The sequence below is a fragment of the Malus domestica genome, chromosome 12 (assembly GCF_042453785.1).
Source record: "Malus domestica chromosome 12, GDT2T_hap1".
NCBI lineage: Eukaryota > Viridiplantae > Streptophyta > Magnoliopsida > Rosales > Rosaceae > Malus > Malus domestica.
The window spans coordinates 30,966,784-30,986,952 of record NC_091672.1 but is presented as its reverse complement, the minus strand read 5'-3'; the positions used below and the strand labels follow the sequence as shown (position 1 = coordinate 30,986,952).

The 20,169-nt window shown below is 34.6% G+C and overlaps 2 protein-coding genes across 27 annotated transcripts; both read right to left on the bottom strand.

Annotated features, from left to right (window-relative positions):
- Positions 1–724: 724 nt before the first annotated feature.
- LOC103423594 (uncharacterized) lies at positions 725–5,284 on the bottom strand. Of its 6 annotated transcripts, none has more exons than XM_070809283.1 (8): positions 5,101–5,284; positions 3,548–3,871; positions 3,289–3,460; positions 2,218–2,395; positions 2,033–2,116; positions 1,612–1,719; positions 1,117–1,386; positions 725–1,005 (listed from the first exon to the last, which is right to left on the bottom strand). In XM_070809283.1, the coding sequence occupies exons 2-8, from the start codon at positions 3,849–3,851 to the stop codon at positions 907–909; spliced, it is 1,215 nt and encodes a 404-aa protein (XP_070665384.1). In that variant the 5' UTR covers positions 3,852–3,871; positions 5,101–5,284; the 3' UTR covers positions 725–906. The 6 variants fall into 6 exon arrangements, with proteins under 6 accessions (XP_070665384.1, XP_070665381.1, XP_070665380.1 ...); XM_070809280.1 differs by having other exon boundaries at positions 3,289–3,463; positions 5,101–5,236; XM_070809279.1 differs by having other exon boundaries at positions 3,289–3,463; positions 5,012–5,175.
- Positions 5,285–7,706: 2,422 nt separating this feature from the next.
- LOC103423592 (uncharacterized) lies at positions 7,707–18,133 on the bottom strand. Of its 21 annotated transcripts, XM_070809275.1 has the most exons (18): positions 17,143–18,133; positions 16,956–17,050; positions 16,400–16,437; positions 15,757–15,885; positions 15,463–15,595; positions 15,045–15,154; positions 14,843–14,962; positions 13,516–13,680; positions 13,344–13,404; positions 13,242–13,273; positions 13,088–13,156; positions 9,656–9,978; positions 9,407–9,566; positions 8,943–9,120; positions 8,748–8,831; positions 8,521–8,628; positions 8,171–8,444; positions 7,707–8,066 (listed from the first exon to the last, which is right to left on the bottom strand). In XM_070809275.1, the coding sequence occupies exons 8-12, from the start codon at positions 13,567–13,569 to the stop codon at positions 9,925–9,927; spliced, it is 270 nt and encodes an 89-aa protein (XP_070665376.1). In that variant the 5' UTR covers positions 13,570–13,680; positions 14,843–14,962; positions 15,045–15,154; positions 15,463–15,595; positions 15,757–15,885; positions 16,400–16,437; positions 16,956–17,050; positions 17,143–18,133; the 3' UTR covers positions 7,707–8,066; positions 8,171–8,444; positions 8,521–8,628; positions 8,748–8,831; positions 8,943–9,120; positions 9,407–9,566; positions 9,656–9,924. The 21 variants fall into 18 exon arrangements, 19 of the variants coding, with proteins under 19 accessions (XP_070665376.1, XP_070665362.1, XP_070665374.1 ...); XM_070809261.1 differs by lacking the exons at positions 13,344–13,404; positions 13,516–13,680 and adding an exon at positions 16,584–16,656 and having other exon boundaries at positions 13,088–13,149; positions 15,463–15,546; XM_070809273.1 differs by lacking the exon at positions 13,344–13,404 and having other exon boundaries at positions 13,088–13,149.
- Positions 18,134–20,169: the final 2,036 nt, after the last annotated feature.

The following is a 20,169-nucleotide window of genomic DNA, read 5'->3' as shown; positions in this document are numbered from 1 at the left end:
GTTTTAATAAAGAATAAAATTAGCTTTGAAATGCTCATTTTACAACTCAAAAGCCATTTTTGGAGTTCATTGGGCCAGAAATTTGGGATTGAAATTTATCTAACTCAACGAAAAATGTAAGAAAAAAGGTTCATTTTGTCTCCTCAAGTTTTTGTCCAAATCAAATTTGGTACATTTTTCAAAATTTTCAATTTTTTAAGACGACTAACAATTTCATACAAATGTCATACATCTGTATCAATTTATGTTAGTTTCTCCATTATCTACTCGTGTGAGCGTCACAGCCCCACAAAATTTGTGCTACGTGAATGAAAATCCAATTTAAAAATGGGGATTCATTATTAAAGAAAACCCTTCTTCTCTAATAACAAATCAATACGAAGAAAAAATCCTTCATCTTCTCCATCGAAAAGTTAAAAAACCAAAGGACAATTAATGTATAAACATTTGGATCTTTAACGTGTGATGTTGAGCATTATCCGTCATCAAAAAGTTAAAAAACCTTGCATTAGGTTACTAGAAGTTACTATAGAACCTAGAGAGTATATATACTCCACCTATTATCAATGTGTGTTCAGAATCTTGTAACAAAATTTCCTTTTCCTTTAACCGCCGCTTGTGGGGTTGGGACGCAAGGCTAAAAGAAACTGCAAAAAGTTCATTAACCATCTTGGTTGTAAGAAACACGTGAGCCGAAGCATTTACTGGCAGTGTAGTCATCGAATGTAAAATCGAGAAAATTTCATTAACCATCAAAGATGCCAGATACAAACAGAATTGCAAGAAATACAAAAACAGTTACTAATTATTCATCAAACGATGCCGAAAGTTGAACATAAAACAAAGGAGGTAGACAGATATATACACATCGCACAGAACGTTATCACTGATTTACAACATGCAATTTCATGTTAGAAAACGTTCAAAGCTCAAGAAGTTATCCCATATCAACTGCATATCTCCCTTGAGTATCTCAGAAATTGTGCTGGCTTCAACATTCTCTTCCTGAAAATTAAAAGAACAGGAGATTTCAGCGCACGACAAACTTTCTCAAACTAATCTTTTATTTCAGCATATGAACTAAAAAAAATGTCCAAGAGAATAGGCAGCCTTTACCTGTAACTTTGACACGACGTTTTCCAGCATCAGACTTATTCCCCAGGAAGCTTCCCCAGTTAAGGTTCTCAAATCAAATCGATCGTAGTGTTTTACTTTAAGTCCCAGTGATGAATTTCTATACGTACTACCCATTCCGTGACAAACCCTAACAACTGTGTATTTATCTCCAGAAGACTCCTTCCCCGGGGGCCACCTCAATCCACCCTTCAAATCTGGATCTAGAATCGCAGAATTAATCAGATCCGTGATGCTTTGCATCTCATCATTCTGAAATGGCAACAATTAATATGATCACGAAACTTCATTCTAAGAAGCATAAGTTCAGCCAGGGATCCAGTACGGTTAACCCATATCGTCCTGTTACATTTCTAGAAAACGTTACATTCTTTGTTTTGATTGTGGCTTGAAGATAAATATAGGTCAAAATTAATATCTTTGCTGAAACAAGGATTAGAAATGTAAATTTATAAAGGACGGGGCAAAGCAGCTTACAGTCAGATCAGTTACGAGTTTCTCCGTGCACAGCATTAGTCTCAGGTCCAGATTCTTAGTAGTGCATGAAATGTCCATTACCATGTTACGCACTGGTTTCAATTTGATCTGAAAGAAAGTTGACATTTCGATGTAAATCTCAGGATACAAACCCTAAGCCAAGCAACAGGAAAAATTAAGAGAGGGAAGAGTCCGGAAAATATTAATGATCTGGAAAGGCTCCTCACAAATTATTCCAAAAATTGGAGAACTTAATCACATTCAGTGGTTGAAACATTGAGTTTTATTATACAATACCCATATTTTTGCTGCATAATATTATATCCAAGTTATCTAATCAATATTGTGGCAACTCAATTGTGATATTGATGCAACATATACGGTTTCATCAAATTTAGTTGGCATGAATTGGAAAACTTGCCTCACAGAGTTGTAGCTTTCCATGTTCTTTCATTACCCGACATCTGCAGAAGAGAGTGGACTCTGGACTCGTAGAATCAGACAACTATACAAGAATAAAATGAATGAGCAATTCAATAGCTACAGTCAGAATTCTGGAACACATGAACTCAGAACTCAGTAAGTTGACGTGTCTAAAAGAAATACCTGTAATTCGTATGTATCTTCCTCCTCTTCGAAATCAACTCCAATTTTCGGGACAACTTCGTTCACAATCTTTCCCTTATATGAAACAGGAGTGTTTATGTAAAATAATCGCCTCCATTGTTGCAAGATTTCAGTACCATAATTTTTTCTGATGGATTCCATGTTAATTGAAGGGCTCCTGATTCAAAGATTTCAACAAAAATTGCTATGTATACATCTGTTTGTGTACAAATTATATGAAATATCATTATCGACAGTAATTAAGCATCGATACCAAAATAATATTGATCAAGTATCGAAAAACAAAGGCAGAGTTTTAGAGTCCTTCACTGTTCAACTTGGCATCCTACCTTCTAAACTAAAATGCCAAATGTAACCTTTTATCATAGAATATACTATTATTTTGTTCTACTTCAACCAGTATTCTGAGGCAGATAAGAGAACAATATAAAGGTAAAAAGGATAATCGCATGAAACGATCAACTAAAAGAACAATAGGCTGAAAAGCTTTACTTGGTATATGTTTCTCCTCTTCGAAATCAACTACAACTTTCGAGACAACTTCCTTTAAAATCTTTTCCTTAAATGAAACGGGGATGTTTGTGCAAAATGATTTCCTCCATTGTTTCAAGGCTTCAGTAAACAATTTTTTTTCTGATAGATTCCATGTTAACTCATACAAAGATTTCAACAAAAGATTGTCTTTCATCTGCTCATGTATAACTAAGGAGTAGTACAAGATTCTTTCCTGTTGTTACAAAACTAATGTGAAATATGAGATGGTTGACAGTGATTAAGCATCAATACTGAAATATATGTATCAAGTATCAAAAACAAGGGCAGAATTTGATAATCCTACTTCACTGTCAAACTTGGCACCGTATCTTCTGAGCTAAAATGCCAAAATATGACCTTTTATCATAGTATAACTATTTTTTGTTCTACTTTAACCAGTATCCTGAGGCAACTAAAAGAACAAATTAATGAATAATCGCATTACATAATCAAGTTAATGAATGGCACAAAAGGCTCGAAAGCTAACCAGTGAATTAGATGAGGAGGAAATCTAACCTGCGAAAGAGTACTTTCCCCACTCTGGCAACCAAAGTTGGACTTACTTCTTTGGGCCTTGCAGACTTCATTTCATTCCTCACGTGTTTAAATGCCGAAAGCAAGTCTTCCAGCACATTTTCTGTTATATATTCCCAAGGGCTCCTTGGCAAGTTCCACTCCACCTCACCGCCTTCTATCAAGTATCAGCCAAACAAATCCATAACCCAAGTAACAACTTATAAAATACATGCACAAAAAGAATTATTGAAGTTCTAACCATTATCTAGACCAGTATTGATCAAAGCTAGATGATTTTCTCCAAAATTCAGCACAGCAGACTCCAAGGTAACAGGCTCAAGATTAACAGAAGATGGAAACTGGTTCTCGTCATCCAAAGGGATGGCGCACCATCGATGTGTAGAATGGTCTGCATAAACTATATTTTCCGTCCAATCCACAATAGACTTATTATATGGCTTAACATTTAAGTTTTTCTTGGATTGAGGAGCAAGCAGCTCTGGTTTGAGCAATGGCCTCTCCGGTCCCTTCGAGTGCCGCCTGTGTGGTGGAACGTAAGCCATTGTAGAACTAGCACTTATGCCTATAAAAACGAAGGATCAAAGTGAGGGCAACCCAAAAACAGAGTAGTCATATTTATGCAGCAACAAGTGTTCTTATTGGTTTATCTGGTTGCTGAGGAAAATGAAGAAAGTTGAAACCTTTCATTCGAATTTGGAACAATTACAAAAATGGTTCGCCTGATAAAGTGGACCAAGATCATCTCCGAATCTCTCTCTGAGGATCCGTGGGGATCCTTCAATCCAGATCGTCTACGTAAATCGAACGGTCAAAAACTAATTTTATTTTTTTTTGTCATCTTTCACGCCAAACGAGGCACTCACCTCCCTCACTGCTTCTTTCTTCCTTCTTCCTTCTTCCTCCGACCCGCAAATTTTCTAAAATTCTCTACTTTTTCATTCAATTACTTTAGGAGGTTTAGTGTTTCAAAGTTTAATGTTAAAGTCAACGACAGAAGGCAAAGGTAAAGGGAAAACATGGGGATTAGGCGGCAGATGCGAGGGATGGGTTCGAACTCGTCGGGGTTGGCGGACGCGCAGGTGTCGCCGTCGTCGGAGGCGATGTAGGTGCAGAGCCGCCAGACCCAGCGAATACAGCCAACACCACCACGGCGTTCGGATTGCTGCTCGGTTTGTCCTAGACTTCAAAAAAATAATAAAAACATGGTTTGTAGTTTTGTATTTTACCCAAAATGGTTGGGAATAAGAGAATTGAAGGATCTGGAGGCAAAAATGGAAGATGAAGAAGATGGCGGTGCGGCGGTGCGGAGGTGGGGCGGGTGCTCAGACAAAGGCAGAAGGATTACGTGGGCTTGCGTAGAAAAAAAGAATAATTAATTGTGACCGCACGATTTCCGTGAAGGGCCAAGATTAAACGACCCCCATGGATCCCCCGAGAGAGATCCGGAGAGGATCCTTCTCCGAGAATGTGATCATGGTAGGTAGGGTGCTTTCCTGATAAATTGATCAACTGGGTAATTATTTTGATCACTTTCTTGGAGCAAAATATATAGCTTCGGATTGATATGAACACACAACAGAGCAGATAAAACACTCAAAGTAAATATATAAAGACGATCAAATAATTAATGGGGAGAATTTGATAAGTAGAGAGAGAGAGAAGAAGAAGAAGAAGAAGAAGAAGAAGAAGAAGAAGAACCTACCCAGAAATCAGTACCCAGAGAGGCAGATAGAAAGTTGAAAACTGGGAGACCAAAAAAAGATTTAAGATAAGAAATTGTAGTAGCTTTACCATGTGCATTGCAGGTTTTGTAGACATGGAATTCGAAGGTTTGCACCTTTTCTTCAACTCCTTCAACTTTTTCTTTTTTCTTTTTCTAGTGACAAGACAACTTGGTGGAGGTTGATAGGATTTTTTCAAAAAAAATATTTAAAAATATTTGCAAAAGGACAAGATACTAAAATAATTATAATATAAACGGTTCAAATAAGATCGGTTTCTATATAGATTGATTAAATCATTTGTATTTAGCTAATTCTTAATTACCTATTTAAAATTAAGTTTGAAAAAAAATTGATTTTGAAATTTAAAATAATAAAAACGATTTTTAATTAAATAATTAAATAAATCAGCAAAGTAAGGAAACAAAAGAAAACGGATTTTGAAAATAAAGTTGTAGTTTGTAAAAGAACTATAATTTCATTGTCACCTTAACAATTTTATATAGTTCTCTCAACCAATTAAAAATATTTTGAAGGGTTAGGTTTTTTTAAAGTATGCTATACTTGGACCTCCAATATAGAACGTATTTCAAACATGCAATCCGTTCATGGTATTCAGATCAAATCTAAACATTCAAGACTCTTTTAAGCTTTATGAAAACCTTTTGAAAAACAATGAACCCTTAAAACACAGTATTCATCCTAAGTGAAATTACAATTATTAACCGTAAGAAGCCTTCATCAATTTCAGGAACAGTCATCCGACCAAAATTGCATCAAATTCATTTTCTAAATATCCTAATGGTGATCAAGCATCAAAACAATTAGATAGTTTCAAACACAATAATACAAAATCTGTATGTATAAATCATAAACAAATTGAAAAGAAATTACATATTCTTGTTAAGACTCGTGGCCTCGCCCTAACAAAAGAGACTAATTACGCACATCATAAAGAAAAATATTTTTAAAAACATGAATAGAAAACACCTTCTAAATAAACTCAAATAGTCAAAAGCTCTCTAAGCCAAATTCTCCAAAGTAATGCCTCCATATGGTGTAATAAGCCTTATTTATATTACTAGCAAATAAAATCATTCTCATAAAAGGTCTTCTAAAAACTAAGAAACATAATAAGTAAAAAGAAACTAGGAAATATAATTCTAAACAATAATGGGAAATCAGCCTAGCCACAAAACAGCCACGTTCTAGGCCTAAAACACCTTCAAAACATGCCCAATATAGCTTATTTTAAAGCTTGAGATGTTATGAACTTATCTCCAAAACAACCACATTCTAGGCCTTAAACACCTCCAAAACAGACCAAGATAGCTTATTTTAAAGCGTAAGATGTTCTGAACATTTCTCCATAAGAGTCCAATAACAAAAGACACCATCTTGGATGCCAAAAAGCCCAAATAAGACCAAAACGTCATTTTGACAGCTTCGCACACTACTCCTTTATTTCATTGCCATAAATTAACTGCTTGTTAGGAAAATCTGAAACTTTGACACGACCAATCTGAGGACTCACGAACATCCTTCAATTGGAATCACTCCAAAATTCATCCCCTTCATCACTTTTTGCTCAAGAAGAAGTCGCATGTTTTACTTTAAAAATATGAATCAAAGTATCAAAATTTCACCAAAGTAATATCAAAGCATACTAAAATTAGGATAAAATATATAAATAAAATAGACTCATCAGAGATTTCTCTGTACACGGTTCTGTGACAAACCTTGCTGGATGGTTTTTATAAAGTAAAAAAATAAAAAAGAAGTTTTTGATAGTGAAATTGTTTTTTCCCATTACTATGTTTAACTTTTATCGACGTTTTGTAGGTCCATATGGTCCCCAGTTCACATGCTTTGTGAAGGGAGGATTGTGCACACATAGTAAACATCTTTAATCATTTGAATCGGAAATTCTTGACAAATGAGGTACAATTATAATTTTTTTTAATACAAGAGAAACTATTAGAGAGAATAATTCAACTCGGAGTAATCTTTTTCGGAATATAATTTGTAGATTGTCGGTTGCAATGACTTTTAAGTTTTGTTTGAGGGGTTTTGGTCATTAGAAACCCTATTTTCTTGTATTCATTTTCTTCAAGATTTAGGAGGGGTCAAGTTTTGATTCCTTCCTCGTTTTTTGTGTTACGAGGATAAGGTTTTTGTTCCTCTTATCTAAGTGTAACTTTAATTTTCTTATTAATAAGTATTCCTTGTACCGTCAAGGTTAAAAAAATCAACTAGAGACCTCATATAAGGGATAATGGTTTAATTAAATGCTTAAATTAAACATTTAGATTATTATTCAATTCACGTATGACTAGAAATCTAGGTATCTAGTAGTTACATCTTTCTTATCAAGGATTGTCTCCCATCATAAGGTTAACGAACTTTGCATAAGCTTATAATGAATCGGGTTTTTCCCTACTATCAATTGATTTTATACTAAAATCTCAACTTTCCTTGTAAGAGAAATACTAAGGAGACTTTCTCAAAGTTGGAGTCTCCATGGACACTTTGTCACCTCGCATTTTTTGCACAATGTTTTGTAATGTTGGCACAAGAATTGTGTCAAAAGCATGAGGTAGCGGAGAGTCCATTGAGAGCCTCACTTTTGAGATAGTCTCCTTATCATTTCTCGTAATACATAAGTAAAACTAAACATTCTGAAATCACAAATTCATAACCATCATCCCACAGTGTAATGACAAAATCATAATTGAGCAAAGCAAATCACTCCACAAACAATCACTCCAACAACAGAAAAGATCTCGCCATCAGCTCGAGTAAGAGTTCCGAATCTAAAAAGTAAACTAAACATGACTTAAGATGAAGGAACCGAGTGCCAAAAAATACCGGGGTTTACAACGAACCATGTGTTAAATCATTGTTCCAATAGAGAAGTTTACAACGTGCAGTTCCATTTCATGTTAGAAAAGGTTCACAGCATAAGAAGTTGTCCCATATCAACTTCACATTCTCCTGCAGCATATCAGAAATCAAGCCGACTTCAACATTCTCCTCCTGAAAAATCGAAAGAATAAGATCAACGTATGTTACATGATAGATCTTTTCTTGGTACATTACATGATAGATGCTTGGTTGTGAGAGAAAAATACAAGACTTACGTGTAACTTTGAAACGAGCATTTTCAGAAACAGCCTAACCTCCCAACCAGTTTCACCAGCTGAGGTTGTAAAATCGAAGCGATTCGCATGCCTTAACTTTAGTTTCAGAGATGGATTTTCATAAGTAGTGGTAAATGTATGCCAAATTCCAACGACATTATACCGGCCTCCAGAAAACGCTTTCCCTAGTGGCCATCTCAACCCTCCCTCCCTTCACATTTGAATCCAGAATCGCCGAACTAATTACATCCCTAATGTATTGCATCTCATCATCCTGGATACACCAACAATTTTAATCAACGAAGAATAAAATAAAAATTCTCAATGGTGTTCCAGGTATAGCAACTTACAGCGAAAGCTGTTACGATCTTCTTCGTGCATAGCATGAGTCTGAGGTCCAAATTTTTATTAAGGCATGGTATGTTCGTGACCATGTAACGCAGTGGATCCAGCTCCATCTAAAAGAAAATGGCCATTTGATGCAAGTCTCACTAAACGAAAAAATAAAACACATAACAGTGCGTGATTTTGCAATAAGTAAACTACACATCCATATTTTATGAATTTAAAAACTTGCCTTGCATAGTTGTAGTTTTCCATGTTCTTTTGCTACACTGCATTTGCAAGTGATGATTGATTTTGGTCGTCTAGAGTCAGACAACTATACAAGAACAAGGAACAAAGGAGAGAGATTTAATATATTCAAACACTTTGGATATCTGTGAAAGTATGAATTTAGCTAGTTGACGTGAATATAACAAAACAAATATACCTTTACATAGTATAACTCGTTCTTCCCTTTGAGCTCAACACAAATCTTAGGGACAACTTCCTTTACAATGTTTTCCTTATACGACAACGGAACGTTTGCATAAAAAGACTTCTTCAATTTTATCAAGGTTTCAGTATCCAAACCTTCCCTTATAGATTCCAGGTTCATCGAAGGGGTCCTGACAGTTGCGAAGAAACAAACCAAATTAATCTTTGAAGATAATATAGCACGCTTTCAAGTACCACTTAGGGATATCACGTATACATGCTTTCGGTCAAAGTTTCCCTTGACGTTTGAGATTTTATACAAAAGGCTTCCATGCAATTATTAGCACATCCATTCAATATATGTGGTATTTAACTCTGTCAGTTTTCTAATGTGGGTTTTTACAATCTTCAATACTTTCGTATTTAAGTTAGTATATGCATGGCAAAAAGATGAATTATCTAAGAAGAAAACCAAACCTATGAAACAGAAATTTTCCCACTTTAGCAACCAAATTCAGTTGAAATTCTTCATGCTCTCCACACTCCATTTGATTCCTTGCATTTTTATATGCAGAAAATAGGTCATCAAGGGCAATTTCTGCTATAGATACCCAAGGACTCTTTGGCAATTTCCATTCTATAAACCAAGAAAGAAAAATTAATTTAAAAATATTCATATATATAATTCGATTAACTATATTAACCATATGTTAAACTACTACTTACCATTATCTAGGCAAGAGTTTACCAAAGCTAGAGGTTTTCTTCATTATTCCAGTAGGTAGAGTCCAAGGAAATGGGCTCAAGCTTAACTGTAGACGGAAACTGGTTCTGGTCATCCAAACCAACGGTGTAAAATCTCGATAGAGCATGGTTTGCATAAAGAAATGACTTTGAACTTGTTTCAACATCAAACTCTGATGGCTTGACATTTAAGTTTTTCTTGAACTGGGGAGCAAACAGCTCCGGCGTCAGCAACGGCCTCTCGGTTTCCTTTAAATGCCGCTTGTGGGGTGGGACGTAAGCCATTTTAACACCGGAAGTTGTTCCTAAAAGAAAATTTATACAGGCAAAAATAAAATGCTTGCATAAATATTGACATTCAATGTGTAGAGCAAAAACATAGCTTCGAATTGATATGAACACAGAACAGAGCAAATAAAACATTCAAAGTATTTATATAAAGAAGATCAAATAATTAATGGGGAGGATTTTATAAGGAGAGAGAGAGGGAGGGAGAGAGAGAGAGAGAAGAAGAAGGAGCTAAGCTTACCCAGAAATCACTACCCAGAGAGGCAGACAAAAACTTTGAAAACTTGAGAGACCAAAATATGATTAAGGTAACAAATTGAGGTAGCTTTATTCTGTGCATTGCCTTGTGAGGTTTATAGGCATGGAATCCGAAAGTTTGCACCTTTTCTTCTATTGTGATTTAAGTAAAACTTAGTAGGGTGGGTTTTCTTTTATCTCTTCTGGTAACAACTCTTCCTGGAGGGTTTACTTACCATATACTGTTCTGTGACAACGACAAACATTGCTGAGTTGCTGGAGGGTTTTTATAAAGTTATAGTTTGCACTAAGTTTGGGGGTAATTGTAACTTCATAAATCATCTTTAAAATGTCACAATGTCATACAAAAATTTGGGTTTTAGTTTCAACTAGTAAATTTTGCCCGCACGTTGTTGCGGGAGCGAAAATATAACTATAGATTATGTTTTTAACATATAAATATGCAAAGAGTTATAAATACTAAACATAAAATGGAACAAATATTTTTACAAAGTTGTGTAAGTTGATATAATTTACAGAAAATACATTTATCAAATGCCTTATCATCAGTACACAAAAATGGTTAATCTAGTATTCCCCCTTGACAATGATCCTAAAGAGACCATTGTTTATATACATAAAAAGAACGGAAAATTCATGTTAGGATCAACTATTTACACACAAAAAAATGTGAAATCAATACTTTTTTTTTTTGGATAACACATGCCAACATCCTTTAACACATTAGCAAAAGTTTTTTGGTTAAAGCAGTAACTGCAGAAAAAACAATATTGATCATCAGAAAAAAAAAAAAAAAAAAAAAAGAAGCTAAAAATGAAAGAAAAAGAGGAGAAAGGGAAATAAGACAGCAAACGTGTAGAAAAGAAAAGAGAAATAAAAGAGGAGCTTACAAACATACGTTGCTTTATCACATTTTTCAAGATTTTTTTTGTCCTGCCAACCAATTTTTTTTTATTATTATTTTATCTTTTTCTGAACTAAAAGAATCTTGCCACGTTAAGTTTAGCTTGTATTTTTTAATTGCCTAATCGGATAAATGATCCCCGTGGTCATAAGGTATTCGGATGATAGCCCTGTGGTAAAAAAAATCGGATTTAAACCCCTGTGGTCACAGTCTGTTAGGATTTAAACCCCTGTGGTCTAAGTCTGTTAGGATTTATGCCCTTCTGTCATTCCTCCATTAAGTTTAGGTTGGCCAAATCGGATAAATGATCCCCGTGGACATAAGGAATTCGGAAGATAGCCCCTGTGGTAGAAAAATTTCGGATTTAAACCCTTGTGGTCTAAGTCTATTAGGATTTATGCCTGAAATTAGAGGTTCTGTCATTCCTTCTTTAGGCTTACAGGTGGAGCAGAGTTTCTCTGAGTATCTATCAATAAAAAATATCTTACAATAAAAAGAGGGGGGGAGAGAAGATTTCAGTTTATGGTAAAAAAATTCATTCATGTCAGTTATTTCACAAGAAGAAAAAGACGAAAACAGATGATCTGTTGAATTTCAAATAGTTAGTTTCACCGATAGGATACGAATACTTACTTCACATTTACAATTATACAAAAAAACTATTTATCTCAGAGAGGTTTACGTAAAATTTTGGGAAAACGCCAACGATTACTGTCTTATTTGTCAAAGAAAAATAGAATATGTTATAAAGAATTAATTAATCGGTTAGATATTCGGTAGTCAAAAACTCGTTAATTTTATAAAGGCATTTTGAATTATTTGATTTATTAGATCTTGAATTTTAATGAATTATGTGATTTATTAGTTCCACCTCGTTCTGTCGCGTCTCCTCAGAGAAACTCTACTCCACCTGTAAACTTAGCGGAAAAATGACGAAACCTCTAGTTTCGGGCATAAATCCTAACAAACTTAGACCACAGGGGTTTAAATCCGAATTTTTTTTAACACAAGGACTATCTTCCGAATACCTTAAGACCACAGGAACCATTTATCTAATTTTGCCAACCTAAACCTAATGGAGGAATGGAGGAATGACAGAAGGGCATAAATCCTAACAGACTTAAATCACAGGGGTTTAAATCCTAATAGACTGTGACCACAGGGGTTTAAATCCGAATTTTTTTACCACAGGGGCTATCATCCGAATACCTTATGACCACGGGAACCATTTATCCGATTAAGCCTTTTTAATTTTTTCTTTTGCCTTACGAAAGACTTGTCGTGTCACGCCGGGTTTAACTCACATTTTTCAAGATTTTTATTCCCTTACCATCAGTTGCTTTATCACATTTTTTAATATTTTTTTGTCCTGCCATCAATTTTTCCTGCCATAAGTTGTTTTATCATATTTTTTTAATATTCTTTTGTCCTGCCACCAATTTTTTTTTATCATTATTTTATCTTTTTCTGGAATAAAAGAAAGACTTATCGTGACACACCGGGTTTAACTCACATTTTTTTAGATTTTTTTGTAAGAATTCTCATAAAAAGACTATAAAAAAAAAAGACTCAATATATTTTTTGCTCTATCATGGTCATCAGTTTATGTAGCATTCATTTATCCTAATTCATTTTCAATTTAGGATACGAATTCAAAATACAAAACACGAAAATCCAAATTAAACAGAAAATTAAAAATTCACAACGCAAAAACCTAAATGCATCTAACATTTATTAACCCAAAAGAAGCAAAAGCTAGTCATGATAACAATTTGATCAGTTAAGAAAATCTCTTTCTCTTATCATTTTACAACACTCTTGTTTTCAAAAATATTTAAACAAAGCGATCTCTATCTTTTAAATTTCAGTCTCTAAGCAAACCTCTACCCTATCGCATTGTCAGCAACCAATTTTTTGCCTTGGTACCTAAATTCATACATATACTCTCTTTAAAAATTCTATACCTTGATGATAAAGAGCTTGCAAAGCCGCAATGAAAAACTGGAAATTTGACCAACAACTTTTGCTGCAAACTAAAAATCAAAGCAAATCAGAAAAGTACACCCAAAGCTTGAAAAAAAATTAAATCACACACAATCAGAAAAATAGAAAACTCACCAGTAAACGTTTGATCGTATCCTTAACTTTTTCTGAAATCAAAAATCAAAACACATCAGAGAACCACACATAATCCACGAAAAAAAAATTGAAATTATATACCTGATGCACAAATGGTTTGCAAACACATACAAAATTTCCAAAAAACAAAGACAAACGTTTCCTGAAATGAAAAGAAAAGCAAATCATAGAGCCAAACCGAAGACCACCCCAAAAAAATTTAAATTTTGTTCAACAAAAAGCCCAAAAGAAAAAGTAGATTTTATATACACACCTTGAACACAAAGAGCTTGCAAAGTCGCACATGAAAGCCCCAAAATTGGGACATGAGCGTTTCCTCAAATCAAATAAGCGCACATATCAAACCTCACGATGACCAACACGTGGTAAGAGAGGCCCCGGTTCCCCCAACTTTTCCAGCCTCCTTCTGTTAAATTCACTGTGTATCACATTTTTAAATATTTTTTTGGTCTTCCCACCAGCTATACATGGGTTTCAAAAATTAAGAAGATATAAATTTTTATTGTTTCTTGTGCCAAAAACCATGTGGCCCGGTCTTAATCATATTTTTTTAATATTTTTTTGCTCTTCCCATCAGCTGTACATGGGTTTAAAAAATTAGGAAGGTATAAATTTTTATTGTTTGTTGTGCCACAAACCATGTGGCCCGGTTTTAATCACATTGTTTTAATATTTTTTTGTCTGCCCACCAGCTAGGTTTAAAGAATTAAAAAAAAGACTAAAAGAAAGACTCCACAGATGGAGGAACGGGTGAATAGAAAGGGCAAATTCGGGATTTTACTGTACAAAAAGACAAAAAGTAACTGCTGAAGACTAACTTGAGGGGCATTTTGGTCCGCACACTGCTCTAGAACAGTAACCATCGGTTTGGGTTTTAGTGTATACTAGATATTTGTGCCCGCGCGTTGCTGCGGGATTGAAAATTTCATGAAAGATTATGCAACTTCATTCTCTTCGTAAGCAATGTTTGAGTTAATTTTGTTCCACTTAAGCAGCAATGAGAAATTGTAGAAATTGTAGAAAGGCAGAATTAACGTATGCCAAATGTATTTCAATGGTACTAAATATATAGAATTGGGAAGTCATATAAATCATATATAGCCACAAAATAGTAACAGGTACAGATGAGATTAATCAACATCTACCAAATCAAAAGTAGATGTGGAAATTGAAATAATAAACCTTGTTTTCTGTTCAAAAAGTCATGCAACAATGGGAACATGACTAACCGGATAGAACTGTGATTAACTCACTCCATCCGTAAACAAAAAAAACCCAAACCAAGTTCAGCAAGAATTATGCACGACCTTTTTGAAAACTATAATGAATTATAACAAATTGTTAAACAAACATGGACCGGAGGTTATCTTAAAATTCATTTAAATGGAAAATGGTAAATTTGGTTCACTTGAGATGCTAACCTTTCAAAATGCGATACTAATATAAGTTGCATATTAGGATGAAATGCATTAACGCTTACACTTCATAAAAGAAAAAACCAACAAAATTCTAATTTGTTTTTCTACTCAATGTTCCAGGAAATTGCCTAAATAGCAAGAACAATTGCACATGGAGCCTACCTTCTGAGTAGCACTTGAAAGCTCTCTTTGAACTCTCCTGTGCTCATATGAGAGGGAATTTTGTTGTCGCTCAATTTCAAGTCTAGCCTCTCTTTCCATAATGAGAGATTCCATTGCAGCCTGATAGACATATTCAAACATTTAATAATGTACAGAAGTTACCTAAATTCAGCCACAATGAATACCAAACCCATCTACTTACCATCTTATCCAACTCTTATTTCGTAAATTTCTCTTGTAAAGAAGCATAGTTTTTCCTGAGCCCCGCAATAATCTAATTCAATTCTTCTTCCTTGCTTTTCAATAAGATCCCTATTATCAAACAAACACAATTACTGTAGTAAACAACTTCATTGAGGATTCAAACGCACAAAATATGTTAATTCATACCCATTTCATCGCGATGCCGCTCTAACCATGAAAAATTAAAATTATAATCACTCAAATCAATTACAGTATATCACAAACTATGTCATCTAATAATCAATAAATTTAAGAAAATTTAAACTGAAATCAAAATCTTTAAATGTCCTAATTTTCTCAAATCTCAGAAGCCAAACAATATAAAAAAAAAGAAAAAAAAAAGGAGACGGATGAGAAGTGAAGGTTGAGTAACTAACTTGTCAGGATTTGGATAAGAGGCAGGAAGAGAAGGCCATGATCGGAACGCAATCTTCCTCTTCTTCTTGTAATTTCTGTTTCTCCTTTCAGATTTCAAATACAAAACGACCCATACTTAAATGAACTTAATCCCTGTAAAAAGTTTGGTATAAAACTTTCATGACACTTCTATAAAAATCCAGCATGCATAGTTCTTTTAAAATCAACACATAACTTCATTTTAAACTTGTATAGACACAAACTTAATCAATTGATTTATATTTAAATAGAAAGAATGTAGTCGTCCATTTTACCTATATTTTGTTTGTTGTCACTCCATTTCTATTTTTAATTAAAAGCTTGTAACTTATACGCATTTGCTTATAATTTTTACTTCCCTTCCCTTCCCCTGCTGCATAAACAGTAGAGTAGCCCTCGTTTACCTACAACAAATCGAAAACCATTTGGAGAAAATAACTAAGCATTTGGTTATTAGATTCTTAGTAGGCAAAGCAAGAAAATTACACATAACGAAACTATTGAAACTTTAAAACCCACTTCCCAAATTAGGTTCTCAGACTGGTTAATGAGCATATTGATTTTAAACTATCATCCCAAACCTGCAATGCATGAGGTTTTTTATTTTTTATTTTTTTGGATAGTGTAATTAATCATTTTTAATAGAAGAATACAATTCATATAACAATAATTAGTAGAGAAAACGAACGCAGTAATGTAAAAATCATGGGGTTACTTAAATTTTGAGGGCTGAGGAGGCACCAAGTTCCATTTTTAGTCAGAGTTCGAAACTGAATTTGAGACTCTTATAGGTTCTTGTTAACAAACATAACATGGTGGACCAAATTAAAAACATATTTAAACCAAAAATTATAATATGAGTTTTTCTAATTTTTTCTATAAGAATTCTCATAACTCTAAACAAAAAGAAAAGTTTACCGCAAGGTTGGAGCTAACTGGGGTCAATTCTCCTTGCTCTGCAATCACACAAAACAAAAATCAAAGTTCAAAACTTAATATAACCTCATCTGCCAATTCAAAGTCCAAACAATTAAGTAAAAAAAATCCAGAATTTATAAAGTGAAAACCATAATTATTGAGGTTAGATTGCAGGACAACCAACCTCTACTCGTTTTCTGGCAAATTTGGGGTCCTTTGATTTCTAGACTTTGAGTAGAAACTGATTATACCATGGGCTAATATTCAAGTACCACAAAATATAATTTTATCGTAGTAAGCTTTTCGATTCACTCCAAACGAAGGTTTTATATGTTCACATACATATATTCACAACCATAAGAAAGAAGAAAACAACTCTTGGTACAGAGCAAAAATGAAGCATTAACGGATTCCCACACACCAAACTTTGAGAACAAACAAAAACAGAACCAAATTATATAGCAGCATGCAAGTCACGAAGGAACAAAGAAAAAAGAATACTCATTTGCAAATCCAAAATTAGAAAAAAGAGCATAGACAAAACTGGAAAACTCACCACAAAACGCTGGTCGTCGGAGTTTTTTTTTTTTTTTTGGCAACGAAATTGGAAAATCTGAAAAATCTTGTAGCCGCAATTTTTCAGCAACAAACCTTTGGCGTCAACATTTTATAACAGAGACACACAAAAGTTAGACACGAAGAGAAAACGATGCATTGAAAATTCTGGAAAAAAAAGGACTTACAGTGACGGACGCGCGGAGGACAGAGCAACAATCGCGGCTCAGAGAAAACCCTAGCTTGATCCACGCCGCTAGTTTTGGACAGTGTAGAAATCGAAGGAAAACCCAAATCCAAGGAAAAGCAAATGGCTTTTCAAATTCCATTTATTTATTTATTTTTATTTTTCTGGAGTTTGGCCGCTGTGATTTATAGTTTTTGAGAGAGAGAACTGCAGAAATTTCTACTGGGTTGGTCTTTTTCAGCACGAAAGTGAGAGAGAAATCGAGATCGGAGAGCGAGGGAAGGCAAGCTTTAGCAACATAAGGGTTTGTGGGAGAGATCGAAATGCATGGAAGGCTTCTTGGGTAGAGAAAGAAAGCATGAGAAAGAGTGAGAGATGAGAGAAGACCGCAAAGTGAAGGAGAGTTAGAGGAAAAGTCGAGAAGGAGTCGAAGCAGAGCCCTTCGACGATGATCGACGCGTGGACATGATGATTGAAGAGGAGGTGTGCAGAGCGATGAACGCGTGGGCAAAAATTAGAGGAATTGCGAGGAACGATGTGCGGAAGAAAGGAAAGACGTGATGAACAGTGGTGGGGAACTGTTCCAGATGCCATGATGTTGTGTTTTTTAATTTTTTTTTTTCTAGTGATAGACACCCTCTCTCACAATCCATGCTCAGCTTTTCTTTCTCTCTCTCTATTTCTTTTTCCCCTTTTCTATCCATTTTTTTCTGCATGTTCCAGATTTTTGGTTTTTTAATTATTTTTTGGTGGAAAGGCATGCATCATTGCTGCCGGATGTGGATCAGGTATGGTTTTTTAATTATTTTTTTATGGAAAGGCAGGTACCATTTGCTGCCAGGTGTGGATTAGGTAAGGGAAAAACGCTGGAATCGAAGAGGGAGTCAGAATTTAAAAGAAGATACACATGATGAACAGTAGCCCTCTCACATGATGAACAGTGGACGGGAACTGCTTTAGTAGATAGCTACAACAATATAGAAAAAAAAAAAGGAAACAGGAAAGTATCAACCCGTGGCCTTTGAGGGCAAGGCAGTCTTTTCACTGTGGAAAAGATGGCAAAAATTTGGCTTAACAAACAAATCGAGGGGCATTTTAGTCCGTGCACTGTCCGTGAACAGTACCACGTCGTTGGGGTTTTAGTATAGGTATAATATATATATATATATAACAAACCTCACAGTGACCAACACGTGGTATAAGAGAGGCCCCGTTAAATTTACTGTGCATCATATTTTTTAATATTTTTTCAGTCCATCCACCAGCTATACATGGATTTAAAAAATTAAGAAGGTATAAATTTTTATTGTTAGTTGTGCCACAACCCACGTGGCCCTGTTTTAATCACATTTTAAAAAAAAAAAATTTTGTTTTCCCAACAGCTATACATGGGTATGCTAAAAGGAGAAAATATTTAAAAACAATAATCAAACACACCAAACCAGCTTTTCACATTTTTTAATCATTTTTTTACTCTCTAACCAATTTTTTTATAATTTTTTATTCTTTTTTGTGCTATAAATCATCTGCTTGGGCTTAACTCCTGACATTTTTTAATCTTATTTTTTTGTCCAACAACCCATTAATTTATCATTTTTGATCTGTTTTTGTGCCATAAATCTTGAGACTTGGATTGTCTGCCCTCCTAGTTGTGGTGCCTTTCCATGCCCTCCTATTTTGTACGGTCACGATTAAGCCACGTCAATATTTTATATTTTTATTATTTTTTGTCTTATTATCTTATTAAAAAATTAATATAAAATATTAACGTGGCTTAACCGTGATCGCACAAAATAGGAGGGCATGGAAGGGCACCATAACTAAGAGGGCAGACAATCCAAGTCCTAAATCTTGCGTGCAACATTAGAAAACTAAAAACAGGGTCAAAGAGCACAACTACCAACCAAAAGCAAGTCAGATAGACATACGTGTAGAATAAAAAAAGTAAATCATCTTTCCTAGAAAACACAAAACCCAGGCCCGGAAACAAAGTCCAAGCCATGCATAACCGGCAAATAGCACAAAATGAGGTCAAATTCGGGATTTTACTGTACAAAAAAGACAAAAAGGAATGGCCGAAGACCAACTTAAGGGGCATTTTGGCCCGCGCACTGTCCGTGAACAATAACACGGTTTTGGGGTTTTAGTATAGGTATAATTTCATATATCCATTAGAAAATTTATTAACTGTTAAATGATGACATGGTAATAGCAAGTTCCACATTTATAAAAATAAAAAATAAAACTTCTCATAATACTGTCAATTAATTTTAAAATAAAATCTCAACTTTCTTCGTAACGTATCACTAAAACTTAACATTCTAATATCAGAATTTCATAACCATCATCCCACGGTGTAACGACAAAATCCTCATTGAGCAAAGTACACCACTCCCATAAGCACATGAGAAATCATACTTAAATGGCCATGAGTTTAGTATTAACAAAATAAGCGATTTATAACTTAAAACATTCACACAATTACAAATTTCAGTCAAAAGCTAATATCCATGAAGAACTTAGTATTAAACAAGTATGATTTCATGTCAATAAGTATTGTGTTAAATAAGTGTTGGCTCTAGTGGGAGAATGAGGGATTGAGATCAATAATATTAAGACATTCAATTTGTAGAAAAAGGAGGAGGAGGAGGAGGAGGAGGAGGAGGAGGAGGAGGAGAGGGGGTCTTACACAGTAATCAGTACGCAGGCGCAGGTAGAAAGTTGAAAACTTGAAAGCCTAGACCAAAACTTATATAAACATGCACTCTTGGACATGAGTCTTTAAAGACTAATATTTATGGCTTTTGCTCTTCGCATTGCCTTCTGAGTTTCTCCAAATATAAACTTCCAATAACTTTTGACCAAAGTAATAATAGCCATCACCTCTTTATCCTTTCAGTATCCAAACCTTCCCTTATAGATTCCAGGTTCATTGAAGGGGTCCTCAGAGTTACAGAGAAAGAAACCAAATTAACCTTTGAAGATAATATAGCATGCTTTCAAGTACCACCTATGAATATCACAGATA